A 23,504-nucleotide genomic window follows, 5' to 3' on the forward strand; every position below is an offset into this window, starting at 1 on the left:
ATATCAACTGTATTTGGACACCTGGGCATTCTTTAATAGAAGGGAATGATATAGCAGATAGTTTGGCAAAATATGCAGCGAATGAAATAATCCAACGACCAATAAAGTTTTCGTCTGTAGTTTTGGAATCGCACATTAAAAAAATATTAGTTACTGGCTCGCAAAGTTTGTAAACGAATACTGGTACAGTGGGATCCATGAGTATTACCTTGCAAATTGTCCATCACCATGTTCGTGCACTTTATTTGACCCAATAACAGCTTCAAGAATTAAAAGAAAACTCAAAACAAGCTGTTGACAACTTCTTCACCAGCATACATAAAAATCCATCGCTTAAAAACACATAGGATGTAAGAGAAAAATTAATGAAAATAGTCATGGACAATTTGCACGGTAATACTCATGGATCCCACTGTACTCAATGCAGTAAGGTGTACTATTCCATGCAGGAAATAATTGCAAAGGAATGCTGGTTCAAGCATATTCGACTCTCCCGGAGTTCCTTCACAACTATAATGCGCTGCAAGTTAAATACTACTATCGCTCCAGTTCACCTTTACAAGAACTTAGTGCCTTCACCAGTTTGTTTGTGTAGTGAATATATTGCAACTCCGAATATTATATTTCACTGCAAAGTTCATAAACACACAGAGAACAATTTTTACAGGGTGATCAATATTCTTACAAAATATTTCAGCAAGTAGAAAATAATGATATAAATATGTAATGAAATGGTTCAGTTATTTATTATAACTAAAAAATACTTTATAAAAATATCGGAAATATGCATATCGAATTAGCTTAGTACTTCTCTACCTTTTAGCTGTCCAAAATTTATATTCGTAACTTCGATACCTTCACAATATTACTCAATTGTCGAGTTTGCTGAGATCGTCTATATTTTATCCATATAATTCTAATAACCTTGATTTTATCACTGTAGTTTTATTGGTTTGAGCGATGCCGTAGAATTGTAACTCTGGTAGTTCCCGATATATGGATAGGATACGTGAACGTCATACGGACGACACTAGCGCCGTCAAACGGCCGATTTGAACAACTCAGTTGCGAAACAGTGGACCCATGTTGCACAACACCTCGGCAAATGAATGCCTAAATTTCACTAATATAAGTAGGTTTTAATGAACTTTGTTCGCATTGCAGCATGAGTACTCAGTTTAGTGAAGATATTAAGTTGGTTGTACTTTTCGCAACGTAGTTCTGAAGTGGGATCAACTAGTCAACCAATGTTCGTTTACTACAATTAGTTGACACACCCGTATACACTTGCCTTATGCCTCTCCTCACATCGAGAACGAAACCTAAAATCTACATCAATGTGAACACCACAATACCTAAGAATCAACTTTTATAATCATAATTATCATTCAATTCGTGATTCTGTTTCTAATTTTGGAATACCAAATTCGGGTTTGCCCGTGCTTTATACTCTCATATGGTTTGTATTGCGTTAACCTTTAAGTTCGCCCACGTACTACCAGACGCGAGGCTATTTCTGAGAGCGGAAACCGACAGAATCCCGCGTCCTTGTATTGCGATCAATACGAAACATTAGCTGGGGGGAGCTTATTTTAATCCCGCTGTTTTCAACTCATCCTCGTCGATCTTTAGGTAACGGCGTCGTTATTCTAATAATTCCCTGCTGCGTGCATTTTCCCCGTTACGAATACAGACGTCTGGACTGGTCGTAAATCGGGTGATATGGTGGAAGCAAGGTCTCTCCTATTTGGTCGGCGAATAACTTCCAGGTTTTGGGATCTGTTTGACTGGCGCTGCGGATGTCTTTCTGTCTCAGCCCTTCCCACTAAGTCCCTACCTTTTTTTGCCTTTCATATCCTTCACACAGTCCGCTTCTTATTTCCAATTACTCAATTTCCTGCTTTATACATACCGCACACTTATTCGTTCTCAAACTCTCTCACATCGCATCTTCCTTACACTCATTCCACCTTGCATTTTCTTCAGTCCTACCATTCCTCTTACATGGCACCTTCTGCATTCCTCTACCGCTTACATCGCACCTTCCGCATTCCTATCTCTCTTACATCGCACCTTCTGCATTCCTATCTCTCTTACATCGCACCTTCTGCATTCCTATCTCTCTTACATCGCACCTTCTGCATTCCTATCTCTCTTACATCGCACCTTCTGCATTCCTATCTCTCTTACATCGCACCTTCTGCATTCCTATCTCTCTTACATCGCACCTTCTGCATTCCTATCTCTCTTACATCGCGCCTTCTGCATTCCTATTTCTCTTACATCGCGCCTTCTGCATTCCTATCTCCCTTACATCGCACCTTCTGCATTCCTATCTCCCTTACATCGCACCTTCTACATTCCTATCCCCTCTTACATCGCACCTACTTCGTACGTCCTATTTCTTTCGCACCTTTGCTTTCATTCTCATTCTCTACATTTGTATATTTCGTCCCCTGTATTCCACTCTCTCTTTCATTTTCTCTATTTTATCCTTTCTCACTGTATTCCCTTCGCAGAGCAGGAGCTGATCTGTAAAATAGTCTGGCAAATCGGGCCAGATACATACACAAAATACTGTCTGGACATGTCACAGCAGAACATTCAAGACAAACTTCCAACGTCCCCAAAAAACCGGAAGCCGCCACGTTCGGTCTCCCGGCAACCGACTCACACAACCTTCATCCTACAGAAGAAGCGACCACGCCCCGGACTATGTCGTCACTTCCGTTCACCTATCGATCACATCACAATTGCGCTATTCGACCCTGTTTTTAACCCAGTTTTCCCAACACAGGTGGCGGACTCTCCAAGTTCAACTGCTCGCCCACGTTCGACCGGCAATCACGAGGGGGGAAACCCCCCTCTTCCCCCTTTGTCTGAGCCGCTAGCAGTTACCAGGCAGCCCCTATGACCGTATTTTGCGCGAGAACATATATGTTTCAAGGGTGCTTCATTCTCGACCTTGACCCCATGTCTAATTATACTTAATTTTCGGCTTAAGCCTCGATGTTTTAGACAGTAGAGGCTTCATTCCCGGTCCTGGCGTATCTCATACCTACCATCTATATTTTGTTCTTAAGACTTTCCCTTCATGTTTCCGACCATCTTCAGGTGGGTTACTTGACACACACAGGAGATGTACTATGCAAAAATTGCAGCGAAAGATGCAGGCTCGACCAGGATTCAAACCTGGGTCTCTGCCTTACCGCGCCATTGCACTACCAACTGAGCTAGGGAGTCAGCGCTGATTTCGCCTGATTTTCGTTCTTGCTGTTTTACCTGTGTGGGACTGTCTCTGTCAATGGGATCTGTTGCCTCTGAAACACTGTTGATTCGACGATACCTGGTTTCTCCCAGTTAGAGTTCTAAATTACATTACTATTTTACATACACTGGAGATGTGGTATGTAGATATTTCAGGCGGGAACGTTATGTTCGAGACCAAGATTCAAGTCCAGCATTTTTCGGTGAAATTTCTAGGCATCTATACTTGGTTTTCGGTTCACCTCGTTGCTCTAAGGCCTCCCTGGTTCGATCCAAGCGGAGGAAAATTGAATCTGTAGGTCCAGTCCCGATTAGCCTATCTGAACAGAAATTGAACTTACAAACTGCTTCTTTCTTGGCTTTGCTACTGAGTCCAAGATCTGGGCCATCTTACTATGTCACGTACCAACTCCTAAGAAATCAGGTTGCCAACTCATAGGAAATCAGGTTGCCAACTCATAAGAAATCAGGTTGCCAACTCATAAGAAATCAGGTTGCTAAATCATAAGAAATCAGGTTGCCAACTCATAAGAAATCAGGTTGCCAACTCATAAGAAATCAGGTTGCCAACTCATAAGAAATCAGGTTGTCAACTCATAAGAAATCAGGTTGCTAACTCATAAGAAATCAGGTTGCCAACTCATAGGAAATCAGATTACCAAATCATAAGAAATCAGGTTGCCAACTCCAGAATCAGCATCATCATCTCACTGATATGAATAATTTTATTTACAATTTCCGATCGATCTTTCTCCTGTATTTTATTCTCTAGACTTCAGGCTTCGCAGATAGCTTGGCTAGCCTAGAATATACGCTCCTGGCTTTGCTGTTGCTTCAGACCACGGGAGCTTCATTTTTCCGCCCTTGTGGCCATGTATCAGATGACTGATGCTTTAACTCCGGCCACATCTAATCTACATTTCTCTGGGAGTGTCGGGAATCGTGTGGGCGGAGTCTTCCATCCTGGATCATCTCGCCAGCCGAAAGCCCGCTACGCCTGAGGCCACGGCCTTCCACAAGGACACTCACATCTGGGCTTCTTTGCATATGTAGGGACTCCCTCTTCTTTGCACAGGTGTTCGCCCACATAGAGAGAATGTCATGCTGCATTGGAAGAGCTTTAAAAAGCGAACAGACAATTAGAAGGCAGCGAGAACAGCAGAAAACAAGGATTCTTTCGGAACACTATTTCTCGAAAACCATTTGAGGCATTTGAAGGAGCTTTTGACTCACTAATTGCCTCTCTCGGGAGGAAGCAGGTTCTTGAGGAGGCTCGGCAAAGCTGGCCGAACCAAACCATCTACCATGTCTGACTTTGTATGCGCTCGGTACCGACACGATTGATTGATTGATTGATTTGATGTTTTAAGTCCACTTTATGCACAGTAAGGCTAATCGGGACTGGACCTACAGTTTAAAGTGGGATCCGAACCACTTGTGCCTCCACCGGGTATCGAACCCGGCACCCCTTTATACCGACACGAGAAAGGAGAATTCGCAAAATGGGCTTCCACGAAATACAGTCTTACGAAACCCCACGGTTTTGTCGAATTCAGCTTGCAGGAACATCGCCATCGTGGGGGCAAGCAAGCGTGGGTACTATCCCCCCAAAACAGATTACCAAAAATTAAATTTAGAACTTGTTTAATTGTTAATGGTAAAATGGCAGCTATGACCGAACCCCTTTCAAAGCCGCGGTATTGTGAGTTTGTGTAGCGAATTTCGTGGAACTGATTATTATGTTATTTTTAGGACACTCTAGTCCAAAGCGCCAGTCGCCGTTTGTTCGTACGTGTGTGTGGATACGGGGAAGGGGATAAGGAGTACAGAGTATTGGCCACCGGTCAATACGCAACTTCTAATGCGTTTGCCAACTACTTTCAGTGTCCAAGTTATGTGATTCCATTCGGTGGCCGGTGAAGCAGTTATGCAACAGGAGACAGACAGTATCACGCTTTTTGGGTTCTACCGTGTACGGTGTAAAAAGTTTAGCCGAAACTGGATCCAATGTGACCATAGCCTAATTGTAGACGCCATTGTCCGTTCTAATCACTACTGTGCTGATTTTTGCCTATTTACTTTTTAAAATCCTTTGTAATTAAATGTTAATTCGTTTCGAACCTAATAACGCAGTATGATAAGTCCTCCAGTGTGGCTATTTTGCATAATCTTGACTAACGTTGTCATTTGTCTTATTTTCGCTTTACTTCGCTACTGTAAAACATAATCATTTGTTTTGCGAGCTGACCCAAGTGCCACGGTGCACTGCGACGCCTTTCCGGGTTCGAATCCGACCTGGGCATGGGTGTTTGTTATGAGTGTTCCTTCATCACTCATCCTCATCTTCGCGATTAGCCAAAGTGACAGAAAAACAAAAGTAAAATAAATCCAATCAATCAATCTTGTTTTGTCACTGTCCATTCTACAATTTCATCTACCCACAATGTATCATCAACGTTGAGATTAGCCAAATGCGGCACAAAAATAGGCAACAGAAAAGAATCAAGCGCAACTGACTACACGTTCATCGCTGCCTCTTTGGGGGACATTGTCTACGGCGCATTATGCCTCCATGACATCGCATTTTCCGAAGCGCGGGCGATTTCCAGCCCGTGTGTCACGTACGAGAAGTTCCGGCACGCGAATTTTGGACCACCCTGCGTCATGCACCATCTGCACGAAGACTTTTTCGGAACGGCCGCTTATCGTAACGAGCTCGATAACTTGGTAGCGTTCTCGGAACGTGCCTAAAACCGTAGTGCTCCGTAGCAGGATGCAACGCTGATTAGGCGGATCGCTCGAGCAAATATCTAAGCTCTTTCCACAGTAAGCTGCAGGAAAGGGTGTTGGCGGATTACTCACGCTTCAGCTGCAAGAATAAGCGAAAAATGACAGACAACCGGATACCCCCTTTCCTCCTCCCCCACACACTTTCGAGGAAGGGTCGACTGTGACGCATTATGTGGGCACATGCCAAATCTTGCACCGTTTTGGATATAACTGATCGCACCCTTCTCAAACAACTTTTTGGTCAAACCCCGCCTTTCAACACCTAAAATGTTGTTAGGTTGATTGATTGATTCATTTGTTTTATCTTACTTCGCTTTTTGTGCCACTTTTGGCTAATTTGCGAAGATGGGGATGAATGGACACTCACAAACATCCATGTCCAGTCCGGGATTCGAACCCTGGACCTCTGGCGTTGTAGCGTGATGTGCTAACCACTCCGCCACGGGGGCCGGCCCTTCGTTATTAGGTTAGGCGGGAATCTCTGTGGCAAGACCGCGCATATGGAGTGTACACGCTGCTCCAAAGGCTGATAATTGCATTCGCTTTTGCCTCTCCACGCAATCCCGCTCCCTCTCACGCGTTCATTGGTCGAGCCCTCTCGAGTCTCTTCTTGCCAGACACTTGCTTTCGTTCGCTCGCTACAGACATTCCCGGCTCACAGAGTGTAGGTTTAGTTCTCTTAACATAAATACCCTGCAAATTTTAGAGGCTTCACCAGGGCTTTACCATAAAGATACAACAAAAGCATTTTGCTTCACGTCAGAAGGCGGGACTTGGCCAAAAAAAGTTGTTAAAGAAGGGTGCGATCAGTTTGGAAATCTGTAGTATTGTCTGTCCGCTTGAACGCTACGTCACATTCCGTGACACTGTGTTTGTATACACATTCTTATTACAAATTTTCCTTGCATTTGCGCAATGATTTAGCCGATAAAAACATTTAGTGCATTAATAGAAGTACACAACTTTAACTTTCCTGCATTCTATTACCCAGGATTCAAACCATGGAACATGCAAAACACCATGAAAAGTTTGCAGTCTAGGAAAATATTCCAAGCCTATTAGCACTTGGCCCGATCGCTTGTGTCGAAGGCCTCCGAAGATGAAGAGTTTGCCTGCTCTATTAACTCGGACAAGATAAACAGTCGCCCGCATAACACAAATGATTTTCGAGGATCCGCCAAGGACGTGTAAAATAGTAGACGGCATGTCGCCACTCTCAAGCTCAACAGCGGGATAATTATTCCCCACCTGTTGCAAAGCAAACTTGTCATACGAAAGAAGGTGCGTACAATAACGTAAATAAACCATGGACAAAGTTATTGCTACCTCTTACTTTTCTGTGCAATAATCATTACAATATTTCTAATTTTTGTGCTCCTTTTTTTTTACGCTGTAACCCTGGAAAATGCTCCTAAACTTATATATTACTGACGTACGTACGTATTTACGAATTGTGCTTTTCTGTAATTACAACTCTCCATTTCAGCTCATAAAAAATAAATGCCACTTATGCTTCTCGTAAAGATGATAACTACTCTTGACTTGCACACTAATGCTACACGTTGTCTTCTCGAAACATAACAGTTGAGGTTCTACGAAGAGGGCAGGCAGCACCGTAGCTGTGATAACGAAGTGAACCATCTGCGTTTGATCTTCCAAGCAAATTCTAACCCCTCAGCAAGGTGAAATTTATAAACGTGTGACAAGATAAATGTTATCATGTCAACAGTTTTATTTCCCTTATTTGCTGTTACTGACATTGTATTACCCTTGGAAAGTTTTAACTGAAAAAAAGCGCTACATAACAGTCGTGTCAAGAAGAAAAGGATCTACGTCACAACGAGTAGGCTAAAGATTCTCAATCACAAAATAAATATCGGATTCACCTCTACAAGTTCACCTTCCTTCCGAGAATAAAATAAGATTCCACCTACCTATGAACTCGATGGCCTTGGGGAAGAAAGTGGCGAGGTCCTGGCTCCAGTGGTCTGCGATTGGAATCTGCATGTACTTGATGGAACCAGCGTCTTCGAAGACGTTTGGAAGGTCTGGGGTCACGTTCAAGATGTACTGCAACGAAAGTGAATCACGTGTAATTTATTTTATGGACTATCATTAGTACTTTTAAAAAAACAACTATTTTCTACACTTACTGTCAATTTCCAGATAGACTGGGCTACGAATGACACGCTTCACTTTTCTCGCGAAGCCCATATACATAACAATCCAGAAATGGTCAATTTTATATTATTATTACCAAGTATTCCCAGTTTTTCTCCATGGAGGCGAGTTACATCCGGATTACCCTGGCTGCAATGCCAGGCGCCAGAACTCCGTTGGCCCGCAATATGAAGAAAAGATGCAATGTTGCCATGCACTGGCGTAGGGAGAGGGGGGCTGATGGGATTACAGCCCTCTCCGAAATTTTGAGAAAATCAACGTTTCCAACTAAAAACAGTGAAGAAATTAGGAAAAACAGAATGGTAAATGCAAACCTTTAGAATAACCCCCAAATGCCATTTTTCAGAGTAGAAAGTTCTTAAAATAAGAAATATCTTTTATACACACACACACATATATATATATATATATATATATATATATATATATATATATATATATATATATATATATATATATATATATACGTCCCCTAGAAAGGAGCTATATACCATCCACCTTTACATTTCCAGCCCCTCCCGGAAAAAATGTGTAATATGTCCTGGCACGCTGCCGATATTTTACGCTGCTGGCAACGTTGCCGCGTATCGCATTCGAGGTACCGAGACGAGGAACCGCCACGCATGGCTTCAAAACATGGGGGACCAGTTCTGCGGGAATCGAAGCTCGCCTGTTTCTCACACACAAGGTGGGGGGGGGGGGGGGGGGGGGGGGGGGGGGGATCATGGGAAGCCGAAAACTTCCTCAGGCGACATTCCGCAACGGCTACAGGTGCTTTTCCTGGAAGCAATTCTCCTCAGAAGGAAACGGATCCATCGGGGAAAAAGGTTTTTATTTCTTCCTCGCTGTCGACTTGCTTCCTGTGATGGTTCTGACAGTCGATATTCAGCGTTCGATGTAGGAAAGAAGCAGTGCCGGATGTAGAAGTTGGGAAGGGATAATTTCAGTCGGGTACCTCGCCTTACCGAGAACCAATTCTAAGCTACACTTGCACTGTTTAACGTAAGCCATACATAGTCGGACTGTAGTCCTTTCAACAGGAATCAAGCTGACTTCCAAGTTTTAAGAGATTATGGCATTATTTTTAAAAAATAGGCCTCAAGGCTGGAATATAGTTATTATTGTATGTCGTTATCGTAATTCCTCCCATTGCCATGGTAAATTGAACAATAAGATAGGAACTAAAGTGAATCGCCGCAACCGAATTGCGCACACTTTAGATCCAGGATTGCGCACAAATCTCACTGACCTGTTGTGCGCACAGATTTTGATCGAACGTTGCCACTTTGATAGCTTTAAAGTCTGTGCGCAAAACTGTTTCTTCTTTAGACAAGAAGAGAGAGGGAAATTAGAAATAAAACAGTAAATCATACCAATTTACTCAAACTCAAAAGTTAGGTTAGGTTAAAGACTGCAAAAACACGTGTAAGTCCACACACACAGACAAACACAACAGAAGTGAGAACGGCTTGAGAACATTTTACATCTGACAACATCGCCTCATTTTGTGTGCGCAATCCTGTACATTCTGCCAGCTTGGCAGCGGCTTATCAGATACCACTGATAAAACCGGAAAAGTGTGTGCAATCCGGCTGTAGCCAAAGTGAATAAACAAAAAAAAAACAACTATTATCTCAAAGGGTCTCGGGTTCGATTCTCTTTTGACAATATTGCATAGTGGTTCGGATCCAAATTAAACTATAGGTCCAGTCCCGATTAGCCTATCATGAGCATAAAATGGACTTAACAATCAGACCTTAATAAAATATATTCTTGAGCCTATTACACTTGTTGATCAGACAAGTAGAGTCTTCGAAAATATAATCCATAAAAAAAACTGCCAGTTGGGCCGACTGGTGAAAAAAAAATTACCCTCCTTCGTTGACGTAAAACACAGTGCTTATGCTTCGAATACAAGGAAATAGAATGTTACATGTCAAATAAGTGATATCGTCATTTAACATAACATGCATATTCCGAGCTGATTACATCATCAAAAGTTTGACTTTGATATAAATATAAATGTATTGGAGTTAATGAAAGTTAATGTATTCACTCGCCCTAACTTTCGTCCAAAATAGCATGTTCAAGAAGATACGTTTGCTTAAATCTTTTGGCTTTTGGGAACGTTAAATATTTTTAGTGTCAGATAATTGCAGGGACGTCGTTCAGTCGTGATAGAACCTTGGTTCAAAATGCGACGAACCTGACAATTCCCAGAACTAATGCCATCTCGCGGTACAGACTCGAAGTTCCAACTCTGATGTCGACCCGTTAAATGTATTCGCTTTTGGTGTATGGTCCTAGCTTCCGTAAACACTAGTTGTCATATTTCACTTTTTGCTACTGGATTACATTATGGAGAACAAATATTTAGCTTTGGCGCCTCCGTGTTATACATTAGTCGAAACCCAGGTTTCAATCTTGACTGCTCACGAAGAACTTGCAAGGCAGAGGTGTCAGGTTCGAATCCTGATCATCGTTTTGTTTTTTGCATAAAATCGAGTTCTCGTTCACCCTCATCGTCGCGATTAAATCAGCAGGTAGAAAAGGGACGTAAAATAATCTAAATAGAAATTAAATATTAGTAACGGAGTTAAGTGTACTTAAGTTTTAGCCATTGGAAGCCATAATTTTACTGCTATCATTTCAAATTTTTAGGCAATAATTCTCAATCTGCAGCAGAATACGGACTCATCTTCAAAATCATTTCATGCAGAGAAACTGTCAACTCCGAGAGAACTGCGAGTTTAAAAAGTTCGTTCGTTTCGTATGCATTGATTCTTTTAATAACTATTTTTTTTCTAGTACATTTATGGGAAGGACATCACAGAAGCCTTTACTTCGGGCAAAAGCGAATAATAAGATAGGGTAAAGGTCACGGGATGCAATTCTCTTTGCTCCCCGCAGAGCGTGGGCGTTCTGGATGGCTCCACTCCATATTATCGCTCGATCTGCCGCGGAACCAGGGTTAGAGGCAGTGTTGCCACATTCTCTACTTGAAAAATACCTTCAGTAAGAATATTTCGTTCACTAGTTGCAAATTCGAGGTGGTGTTGGTGTGAAATCAAAAGTACTGTGTTAAAATACCTAATTGGTAGGGACATTGAATTTTCGCGATGTGCGAAATCGCGAAATGTGAAAAAAAGATGCAATTTTGAACATTCTGCACGTAACTACACCCCCAATGATGAAATATGCACGAGTTTTATTCGCGAAGTAATGCGAAATGTGTGCTTTTCCACGAAATGAACGCTTTTTCGCGAAATAACCGTGAAATATCATCAAATTAAGTAGAAAACACGCAAAATCCGGCTATCGAGGTTGTGCGCGCAAACTGTCGATTTGTAACGAAACATTTGCCTAAAGTTTCCTACCACTTGCAGCTGAAGAACGTTTTGTCTTCGATCACATCAGGAAGACGCTGCAAATTGGGATTTCCCATGCACATAATCTCAGTTCGAAAACTTCGCTCCCTGTCAAGCTGCATTCGTTTCTTCCCCCGAATGTCTACTCAACTTCCAGTTTCATTGAACTTGCGAGATTTCTTTGCCCCTGCACTATGGCCTCTAAATACTAAGCCTTGTCTAGCAAGAAAGGTAAACTATCTTTGCCCCACCCAATCACCGCTACTGGCAATTACAGTAGAAATCTAAGTACTTGTGTATGTTTACAGTATATAAAAATGAAGTAGTTTATCAATTTATAGCTCTTTTGTATGTTGTTTCCTCTCATGATGAAAAAGTGTGTGCCAATTTTTTTTCTTTCACCGCTGGTATATACCGCTGTTCTAACATTTTATTTACCGCTCTCCTCAATTTTTATTTACCATAAATTTGTCTCCCTACTAATTGGGCATAAAATACATACTTCATATCTGCACGCGAGCAAGATCAGAAACTGCAACCCACAATCCAAGTGGAAAAGAAATAGTGGAATTTTGTTTATGAAGTTTATATGTTTCCCTGCATCGAGATAAATTTATCTAGTAGTGGCAACACTGGTTGCCGGGAGGGTAGTCATAACCCCGGGCTACGTAGGCGGATGAAGCAGAGGGCGAATGTGGGTTTTTCGGTGGTGGATTATGAAAGCTAAAGGGTAGAAGGGGGGGAGAGATATTAAATATTGAAATATTTTAAAAGCTTCTTTTGAATATTAGAACAGAGCTTAACGAGTCAAATAACACAACGAATTTAGCTCCTTTAACAACGCCGAAATACATGTAGCATGGCGGAGCTGGCGCCCTCCCACCCAAACGTTTTGTTCTGCCACAACGAACACTACAGATTAATTTCCATGAAAGAGAATGTGAAGATCATGACAAAAATAACGCCCACACGAGTCAAGTTCTTAGACCAACCAGTACTTACCGTCAGAAGTGTAGAACTCGGAAGTTGACCTTAAAATTATTAAAAAAATAACATAAAATAATTTTCGCTCTGAAAATGAACGCTTAATTTTGTTCCTAAATTACAAGAGCCCATACAGCACACATCTCCAAGGGACGTCCATAGGATATCCACAATGTTCAGATCACGTCCATTTATATTGTGTGTGTCCCATGGATATCCAGTCCTGGATATCCATAGGACGTCCCGTTCTGGATATTCATGGGATATGTGATATTACATCCACGTGTTATCACAAATTTGACAAATGTTTTGATATTCGTATAAAGATTAATTCATGGTATCTAGTCTCAAGTTATGTTAGGACTCAAACTCTGTGATGTAGTAATAAATCATAACTTAAAAACATCTCCCACAGGAATTACGTCCTCCGTAGGCACCTTGTCTTTTCAGCGAGTCACGCGTGGCGCGCCAAACAGGTGAAAGTTGGCACGAGGCTTTCGTTGCGTCTCGTCTCGAACACAACGGCAGTTTGCAACTACTCCAGTAGTTGATTAATTCGATAAAACCCGTTGTTTGGTGGTTAAAATTACCGAAACAAAGGTGAAAAAGCAATTAAGTTCTAATGCAGTTTCCTTTATTCTTACTTCAAGGTTACATAAAATACAACGCAAGGTTATTTCTGTGTAAGTCATTCATCTCCTTTCAGAATGGGCCTTGCACGATACAGCATCAGATTAAAGCGATATTAGTGGCCAGCACAGGAACTTCAAAATATGCTTCACCTAAAGTATTTTAACTTTGGTGGAGGAACAATATATTTATCACAATTATTTAATCAATCGCTGAAGATTCAAGTTCAAATTAAAAGTAATACTGTGCTTTTGCATTGGCCATTGTGACTGTCATCTTTTTATAACATTCACAATTTAGTTGTATTAATGATAAAAATCTTTGATACGAAGAAAGACATTTCATTACCACTGTTACTGTTTCAATTATGTATTATGGGATGTATAGTGTAATACACGAACTCGTAAGTCGATTTCTGCATTTTATTTCTTGCAAGAATATATATATTGTGTGCATGTTGCTAATTTAAAATTAACAGCAACACCATATTTTTGAATAATGCGAACTTGCTAAAAAGACCATGTTAGGAAATTTAAATATGTAAGTTATAATAGCAAATGAATTTAAAATTCAGGAAATAATAGGAAGGTGTTAAAAACAAGCCTTAAAAATGCAACAAGACGGGCAAAAAATACTGAAAGTGACCTAAAAGGCCAGAAAATCATCAACTTCCGAGCCTAGTCAGTGGCGTACCGTGTTCAATAAAACTGATTGACAGGATGGGGTACTTGAGGATGTCTCTCGCAAGTTAGCCGTAACTCCGAGAGTGCCATGGCGTATCCTTCCTTGCGCACGCACAGAGCGTCTCACGTTAGAGACCAAACTTGAAGAGGCGTTTAATAATTACGACCGGATGGCAGCAATTACTTCCGCCAAGTAACGAGGCGTGCCGAGAAAACAGCCGACGCGCGTTGAATGTCGTCCGAAGACATTTTACCCAGATCTCTACAGACAGCGCCATAAACTCAGCCGGATGCGTTCCTATTTTTCTGCAGGATATTTCTCCCGTTCTGGTGGGAATTATGTCAATATTAGTCAACTGATTGATTCTTTCTTTTAAAAAGCTGACTAATGAAAATCACAGACCTTAAAAGCTAGTTCATATTACCACCCTCCAAATCTAGAGTTGATATTACCGCCCTCCAAATGCACAGAGTCCATGTTACCGCCCTCCAAATCCACAGAGTCCATGTTACCGCCCTCCAAATGCACAGAGTCCATGTTACCGCCCTCCAAATCCACAGAGTCCATGTTACCGCCCTCCAAATACACAGAGTCCATGTTACCGCCCTCCAAATACACAGAGTCCCATGTTACCGCCCTCCAAATACACAGAGTCCATGTTACCGCCCTCCAAATACACAGAGTCCATGTTACCGTCCTCCAAATCCACAGTCCATGTTACCGCCCTCCAAATCCAGAGAGTCCATGTTACCGCCCTCCAAATCTACAGAGTCCATGTTACCGCCCTCCAAATACACAGAGTCCCATGTTACCGCCCTCCAAATACACACGAGTCCCATGATACCGCCCTCCAAATACACAGAGTCCATGTTACCGCCCTCCAAATACACAAAGTCCATGTTACCGCCCTCCAAATCCACAGAGTCCATGTTACCGCCCTCCAAATACACAGAGTCCATGTTACCGCCCTCCAAATTAACACAGTTTACATTACCGCTCTCCAAATGTACAAGTCTATATTACGGCCCTCCAAATGTACAAAGTCCATATTACCGACCTCCAAAATTAGCACCAATCTTCAAAATTACAGACGGATATCTCTGATGGCGTTGTAGTTATGCTATTGCATGGAAATCAAGGGTTCCTAGCATGACCGGTGGGGATCACATTGCACAGTGATTCGGATAACACTTTAAACCGAAGATCCAGTACAGATTGACCTACTTGAGCCTCAAATGACCATCCTTCACTTGAAAATTGCAATTACTGCGTTTTGAGTGTATGTAATGCAGTCTGTTCGAACACTGTCATGTCCAAGAGGTGCGAGTTGAGGACACAACTCCCTCCTTTGACTAGAAATTGAGGAAAACTTCGCAAAATATAGGAGTGACTACTAAAAAAAGAAGGCATATCACCCCTTCGAAAACCGTACGCACGCCCCTCTCTACGAAGGGAAAGCGATAACCAGCCAGTGACCTGTGCCAAGACCTTCACACTTCCGGCAGGGAGAGAAACAAAGTCTCGTGATCCTGAATTACGCGCGCAGCTGGTTAGATGAAGAAATGTCTACGTCTGCTGATTTAAACCCAGACAGACGGTCGGTCGGCGATGCCTTGTCCGCAAATAGGCACTTTGACAAACTACCGTCTCTCTCTCTCTTCCCAGGACTATTTCCCCCACGACTCAACTCCTTCCTAGAAGTCTGCCAAATAGCTCGAGTACCCTTCAACATTAAAATCACATTTGGTTTGCTAGATTTCTGCTTTTACCGTTCCTTCCCATAAGTTTTCACAAGAAGTGATCTACAGGGTGGTCAGAATTAAACGTTCCCTATTCAGAGTCCTCTGTTGCCCGTTCGAAGCAACGGAATGCGGTGTAATTTGGTACAGAGGGTATAGAGACCATGGGGAAGCGAATACTCATTAAAAAAAATGTTCAAACTTTCACCACCAGGTGGAAATGTGGCGCTGGAATTAACAATCGAGCATGCAAAACTTTATTTTTAATTTATATCAGTACAGCAGTGTTCAATATGCGTGTCTAAACGTGAATGAACCTCTGAAAGCGCAAGACAGCGTGGCCAATGATTCAGCAGCAGGATGTTGTTCACTGTGAACCAGATTTGAGTTCCCATTTGGTGGTGAAAATTTTCGTGAGAAATTCAGCAATGCGATGCTTCGAACAGGACTCTGAGCAGGAGAACTTTAATTATGACTACCCCGAATATTTGATCTGCCTCTATCTAACATGGTTTGATTATTTTACGTCGCTTTTCACCTCTTGAGTCAATCGCAACGATGGAATGACGAGGCAAGATGATGGAATATGCAGCATGACTGACACAGGATTCGAACTTGTGGTTTCTGGCTTCATAGTACGTTACGCTAACCACTCAGCCATGAAGGCAGGCATAAAGTTGATCCAATAAACGATGGAGCTCTTGGCGGAATCCTTGTGAAAAGAGTTAAATTCCATTGTAAAGTCATGCACAGCAAGGATATGATCGGCCAATGAACTTCCAAGAATTGGTAACACACGTCTCAGCAGGTTTCCATGGCTATTGCGAATATTTTCTTCCTGGGGGTGAAATGCCGTGCGTATGTAATCAAGCTGTGGGGCCGGCCCCACCCACCCCTCCCCGGGCACATAATAAAGCTTTTCTGCTTTTCCCGCTCGCGTCCCGTGACAATAGAACGCGATAACTAAGCAAACATGAATAAACAAACTGTTCGTAGCAAGCGATGCAAAAAACTAGTTGCTGCAAAGATAACAATGGAGTTCCACGGGAAAATGTTTTTTCCTTCTTTATTACGTCACAGAGAAATGCGTCATTCAGTCATTTATATAAGAGTGCTGCGATACATCAGGAATAATACGGGCGCATTATACATGAGTGGTTGCAATCATCTTCTTGACACAAAGCACAACGGGATATTAATGCATTGGTTGGGAACTTGGGAACTCTGCTAGACTCGCCTTGCTTGTTCTTTGCGGTTGCAGTAAGAAAACCTGCTCCCGTGGGTATGGGCAGGTAGAAAGTTGCTTGGGTACTCAGGTAAACATGCGATTACTCTTGCAGTAGGAAAACCTGCTTCAGTGAGTATGGGCAGGTAGAAAGTTGTTCGGGTACTCGGGTAAACATGCGATTTTTCATGCAGTAGGGAAACCTGCTCCAGTGGGTATGGGCAGGTAGAAAGTTGCTTGGGTACTCGGGCACACTCGCCTTGCTAGTTCTTTCCCGTAGCAGTAAGAAAATCTGCTCCAAAGGGTATGGGCAGGTAGAAAGTTCCTTGGGTACTCAGGTAAACATGCCTTGCTTGTTTCTATGCTATTTGAAAAATTGCTTCAATGGGTACGGAAGAACAGAAAACTGCTTTGGTACGGAAGAACATAAAACTGTTTTGGTACTTTGGTTGACTTGCCTTGCTTGTTCGATTCGGTTGCTACCTGCTTCGCTGGGTATGGGCGAGTAGAAAGCTGGTTGGGTACTCGTGTAGATTCGCCTTGCTTGTTCTTCGCGGTTGTTCTAGCAGTAGGAAAGCCTGCTTCAGTAGGTATGGGCGAGTCGAAAGCTGCTTGGGTACTCGGGTAGATTCGCCTTGCTTGTTCCATGCGGTTGTAGAAAACCTGCTTCAGTGGGTATGGGAGAGTAGAAAGTTGCTTGGGTAGTCGGGTAAACGACTCCAACTGCCGAGTGAGTATGGCCTGGTAGAAGGCTGGTCGCACCAGCAACCAAACACTAGTAGATACAGAAGCAGTCACACGACATGCCTCTTACCTGTATCTGATGCCTCTGCAGCGCCTCGCTATCCTCGGAATTGGCGGCATTTCCCAGGAACAGGAAGGGAAGGATCTCCACGGGGAAGTCCCGGTCCTCGTCCAGCCCCAAGGAAGAGTCGCAGCGCTCCTCCTCGTCGGAGCTGCCGGACGCGGACGCCGACGCTGAGCCGGAGCCCGAACTCGAGATCCTCAAGCTGCGGAGCCCCATCAGAGGAACCACGTCGGAAGCATCGCTCTCGCACCATTCGGGGTACAGACTACGGAAGCCAGTGAAACCACCTGCAACAGAAGAAAAGGAGGAATTACAACAATGATTGAAATGGTACATTTTAGGTTCAATAGCACTTAGGTCATTTGCACCCGTTACAATATACAAGCACGTATCTAGAATATTTCGGGGGGGGGGGAGTCCGAACCAAGTGTCTCGGAAATAATAATATAATATAAATGTTTAAATCAAAATAATTAGATAATTACATACAATGTAAATTAATTAATATTGCATTATCATTATATGAATATTTAAAAAGGCGTACACTAGATATAACAGCACGAATTCATTATCTAGCTTACGTGTAGTTACGGTCGCCAATTTGGTATAAAAACAACTGCCCTGGCAAGGAAGTTAATGTCGGATAGATAATGAAATGAATATTTATTGAATAACAAAAAGGGAGTTAGATCGAACTGACAAAAAATAAAGTTCCTGATTAATATTTTATGCACATCAATATTAAGTAGCATAACTGTCCTTCCAAGCCTTATGATCCCAATTCCTTGCCTTCCAAGTTAGGCGGGAATAAACAACCATCGCTTACATAACAAATGCTAAAACAATTTCAATTGTTTTAATTTTAGTACTTGGTAAGTGTTCCGTACCTTGTACTTTTGGAGCCAAGATGGCCGCCACGTTATTCTCTGGACACTAGTGCCTCGTTAAAAGAGAGTAAATAGTCTGTGAGAAGAGAAGCGACGCGATGGAAGAGGTATTGCAGGCTGTCTGCTATCAATGTATATTTTGCGACGAATACATCAGTTCAATGTAATTGAGTGTCTTATTTACGTGTATTAGTCTACCTACAGCATCATTAACCTTCCTGGATATGCTACAAACAGCGTCCGAAACAAGAAGAGTGTTTCTTGTTGGATGACGGGCGCGAACAGCAAGTCTTTCGGTGGGGGGAATCCGGACCTCCCTAAATACGTCATTGGATCCGAACGACTACGTGCCTCCATCGAGTATCGAACCCGGGATCCCTTAATTACAAGGGCACGACGATACAATTACGTCAACGGGAAGGGGAGATTAGGTTAATGTATCGCACCCTCGGGTTCCTTTCAACGGGAGAGTCTGTTCTAAGTCGAACCAATCTACAATCAATCCGCTGCTTTCAAGCATGCAAACGTAACAAGCTGCGAGACCTTTCCCCGTACATAACTTTCTTATGAATGCGAGGTCGTTAAGAAGAAAAAGAACTATCAATGACTTCATTCATTGACGCCAGTGCACTGTAACGGCAAAACGGCGCGGGAAAGGTAGGAACTCTCGCTTCGGTGGTCTGTCCGCAATTCACAGCAGCATCTGAAGCGTACCAGGCACGGGGCTTGCAATGATTGCTTCGACAAAGAAGAGGGGGACGGGAGGGGGGTCGATAGAACGTTCCAAGTCGTCAGGTGAGTTCAATTGAAAGAGGTTCGTGCAGGATCTGTAAAACACAATGCACCTCAACAGTACGTCTCGGTTAAGGATGGACGATATCGGAAATTTTATATCGATTCAATACGGTTCGATACGATATTTTTTTCCGTATCGTGATATCGGCGATATATCGTCTCCACGCTATATATCGCCAAAATATCGTGACGATATATCGCCGACACGATATATACATGAATATCGCCAAAATATCGTGACTTTTGCCCCCCCTACTATGCTAAACGTTATCTACAAAGGGAAATATAGTACTGTCTTTGCCCCAGTTTTGGCACCTTGCCAAAAAAAACCCGGTTTTGGAACCCAATCGCAGCCACTGCCCTCAAGCCTTGTTAATGAGGACTGGACCTACAGTTTAACCCGCTACCCGAGCAGGGAGCCTACTCAGGCCCACCAGCTTTTTCCTGTTTTTCGATTTTTCAAAATTTGAACATTTTTACCAAAAAATTGAAAATAAATAACATTGTTTCCTAAGGGTATTACAATGTTTCTGTATTACTTTTGTTCATAAAAACATAAAAATAATGTATACAGGAGGTCAAATTCACTTGTTGGGCCTATAAGGGTCTTTGGACGTTGTTCTTCGTGACACTCCTGCAAGTGACAGTGTACAATTGGTTGGTAATGACAGCAATTTTTGTTATTATTATAATTATTAAATAACTATTACCTATAAAACAAAAAAGTGTTGACGAGAAAGTATTATTTTTAGGTTGAGTGAATATGCGTGTGGCACTCGTGCAATAATTGGTTATTTTTTATAAATGATAGTAATTCTTCTAATTATTATAATTAATATATATATAACTACACCTATGTAAATAGCAAAGGAAGCAGTGATTCAATAACAAAATGGTTTCTAGTAGGGATGTGACGAAGCTGAAGAGTTACCGATGCCGATGTACTCACCGATAATTTTTGGAACCGATACCGATATTTAACCGATTCCGATACATAAGATTATTAAACAGAAATGGGATGTTATTTTCAGCATGACAAAAATAAATTTGCTATGTACATTTCTATTGCGTATCATATGTATATACATATCCGCGAATATTTTCTCAGGACTTGCTTCAGGTTTGAATATTCATTTTTTGAATTTCCAATACAACAGCAGATCCTGGTTCAGCAATTTACTGTTTTATTTTCGATTTATAGTTAGGTTGATCCTCTGAATGAGTTTGCAATAATTTTATTACAAAAACTCTACAATAATGACGAATCATAACCAAATTTTCAATAAATCTTACAAAACTAGAATATAAACTTGTTAGAAGGTAAAACTCTAATATAATCTGTACCGGTTTAAATATCGGATTTTTGCCGATTCCGATACCGATGCCGATGTGTCAATTTCGGCCGATTTTCATACATCTGTAATCGGCTTCGGCATATCCCTAGTTTCTAGTAATAAAATAAAGTTAGGGCCTGAGACGAACGCTAGGTGATGGATATTTCGTTGCACACGAAATTGGCCTCAAACATGGCGGCTGGCGAATCCTGACGTCACATAAAACCCACCTATACACGAAGATTTTCGTGAATGCTCTAGAAGCAATTACAAGAATATTTTTTCAGAATTTCCAATACCATAGTGGATATTCGAAATGAGAGTAAATTTTGGAAAAGACTTCCCGAGCAGTCGGGAAATACCGAATGGTCATTTTAAAAAAGTCGTTAATTCTCGACGACTTATCGTAAATTGTTAGTTTTAATTCCAAAAATGCAAAACAATCACACATGGTGAAAATGACGTGTAGAATTCGAGATTTCAAGAGATTCGGGAAATTTCGAACATTTCCCGTCCCGACTTTGTCGGGAAATTGCGATTATTTTCCCCGGTCCGAATGTCGGGATTTAAAAAAAATTCCGTACCGACCCAAAAAATTCTGTCCCGCACACCTCTACTTAACAGTGACCTTACCTTGAACAAACGCCAGGTAGAGGAACCTACAAGTAATGAAATAGAACGATACATAACAAGGGGGGGGGGGGGGAGAGGAGAAACCTTCCGACCTATCTCAACAATATGGCCGTTTATCTAATCGCTCTGAAAACAAAGTAAAAACGCGCCATATCGGATAAAGTCCAAGTTGATAAAAGTGCGTAATATGCAAAAACAAAGCCCGTTGAAGATTATTCCGTTATATTGGCAAGCTCTGCAGTTTCTCCTAGCCAAAACAATCACTTCCTTCGCCGCATACGTGGAACGTATATGCCAGAAGCAACCAACGATGTAGCGTAGGATAGTGCAAAAACAATCAGCCTAATTTGGAACTATGTAGGACTATTTTGCCGCGGCTAATAGTAATTTTGATGTTGAAGAAAAGATATGGAAGATTGGCGCAATACGTGGAATATTTCACGCAACTTTATATTGGGATAATTACACTTTGGACCTCATCATGTGCGGAATATGAACCAAGATATTTGCCACGTGCGAAGTTGTTTACGTAGGCCTTTATATTGGGTTCGAATCCCGGCCTTGGCCTGGGCGTTCTTTGTGAGTGCTCCTTCATCAATTTCATCATATCATCCCTCGTCATCTCCGCGATGAGTCAAAAGTAGCATAAAACCAAAGAAACTTTATACGGATGTAATGTACGGAAGGGTTTTAAAAAAAAGATCAAGTCTTTATGTTGAGTGGTATGAGAAATATGGTCGAAAAACTAAGGCGATGCATAAAATCCAACATGGGTGACGTTTTTCAAGATGGCGAATTTTCTTGAAGTGCTAAATATTGGAAATTTTCACGATACGTTTGGGAACACTTGCCGAAGGTTACGTCTTGTTATTCTTACTGTCTAGATTAAAAGTTGAAAGGCACCGGACTATAATAATATAGATGATACGTGATTGCCATTTAACCCGGTGGATAAAATCAAATCGTATTCATCACGAAAAAGATACCACCTGCTCGGGGAAAAGCGCATAATAGGGAAAGCAAACGCATAATGTATAATGTTTTACAGGAGGCGATCCTTGTCGAAACATATTTGAGAAAATACTTCTGCGAAACGTACAGTCTTGCACGCGAAGCACTACGTATCATCGTTTAACGCCCCCTCCTCCTCGCGCAAGACAATAGTCAGGCAACGAGTTTCGGGTTTTAAAAAAATCCCTCAGGGCAGGCAAATGTTCGCTCAAAAAATCCCTCACAAAAATTCCTTTCGAAATGAAAACTAATTAGTCTCTTAAAATCCTGAACAAGGCAGTCATTTTTCTAAGTTTTCTCGCCAAAAGACACACACACACAAGTGAAGATCAGTCTGCAAAAACGCATAACAATTTGAAAATTCATGTTTCTAAAAAATCCCACAAATTTCCCTCTTTCCCAATCTCATCACAAACTAAGAGGAAAAATAACCTTACGCAGGAGAAAATTTCCCCTCCATGCATGGCACTTGTGGGGAAGACAGTTAAGGAAGATGTAAATGACCAGATAACAAGGGAATCGGTCCCAGCACAAACCCACGGTCACCTTACTAACAAAGACTACTAACTTTTCGCTCTCACCCGTGTACAAATTCATCAGAACTTTCTTTTGCTTGTGGAATACGTCTCGCTGCGTTTGTTTGAACTGCCGAGATTTCTGCTACCGATTACAACATCGCACGCCGCAGCTGTCACGATTTTAACACTTTCTTCCACGACGTTTCTGTATAAGACTCATTCTAATGTGAAATCATGAGCATGCAGTCCTTCAACGTTTAAATTCCCCACTTAAATCCAAAGTGACGTCAACTAGCGAACCAAAAAACCGTTCACTGCCCCTGATTGACCCAACCCGTATGCATACGAACCTTGGAACTGTCGATCTGAATAAGTGATATTTGTTCGTGGGGGGGCTGTTGACTTTCCGAGGAATAATCGCATTATAATATTGACACGTTTTATGCAATTATGTCCAAGATAGTGGTTTACTAAGGCCAGCCGCACATCGGATTCGACACGACACGACGTTACGACGAGTCATTTGTTTGTTAGCTAAAATCTGATTGCAGATTTCGTCCATGTACGCAATAGGTCTAGGTTTGTCTTCTATAATTTGGGAAGCGGGTAACGATGCATCAGAATCAATGTGTATGTAGAATTAACGTATC

General features: G+C 41.9%; 2 protein-coding genes across 2 annotated transcripts in view; one reads left to right on the forward strand and one right to left on the reverse strand.

Moving 5' to 3' along the window:
- Nucleotides 1-23,504, forward strand: part of stan (Protocadherin-like wing polarity protein stan) — a 501,606-nt gene that overhangs the window by 80,013 nt on the left and 398,089 nt on the right. The window lies entirely within an intron of this gene.
- Nucleotides 1-23,504, reverse strand: part of LOC145979783 (dual specificity protein phosphatase Mpk3-like) — a 91,703-nt gene that overhangs the window by 45,384 nt on the left and 22,815 nt on the right. The window contains exons 2-3 of the mRNA XM_083112763.1: nt 17,683-17,963; nt 7,992-8,127 (exon numbers count right to left, since the gene is read on the reverse strand). Coding sequence (XP_082968889.1) covers nt 7,992-8,127; nt 17,683-17,963 — 417 coding nt within the window. The remainder of the gene's footprint in view (nt 1-7,991; nt 8,128-17,682; nt 17,964-23,504) is intronic.

Source organism: Lepisma saccharinum, chromosome 26 (genome assembly GCF_977018435.1).
Source record: "Lepisma saccharinum chromosome 26, izLepSacc3.1, whole genome shotgun sequence".
NCBI lineage: Eukaryota > Metazoa > Arthropoda > Insecta > Zygentoma > Lepismatidae > Lepisma > Lepisma saccharinum.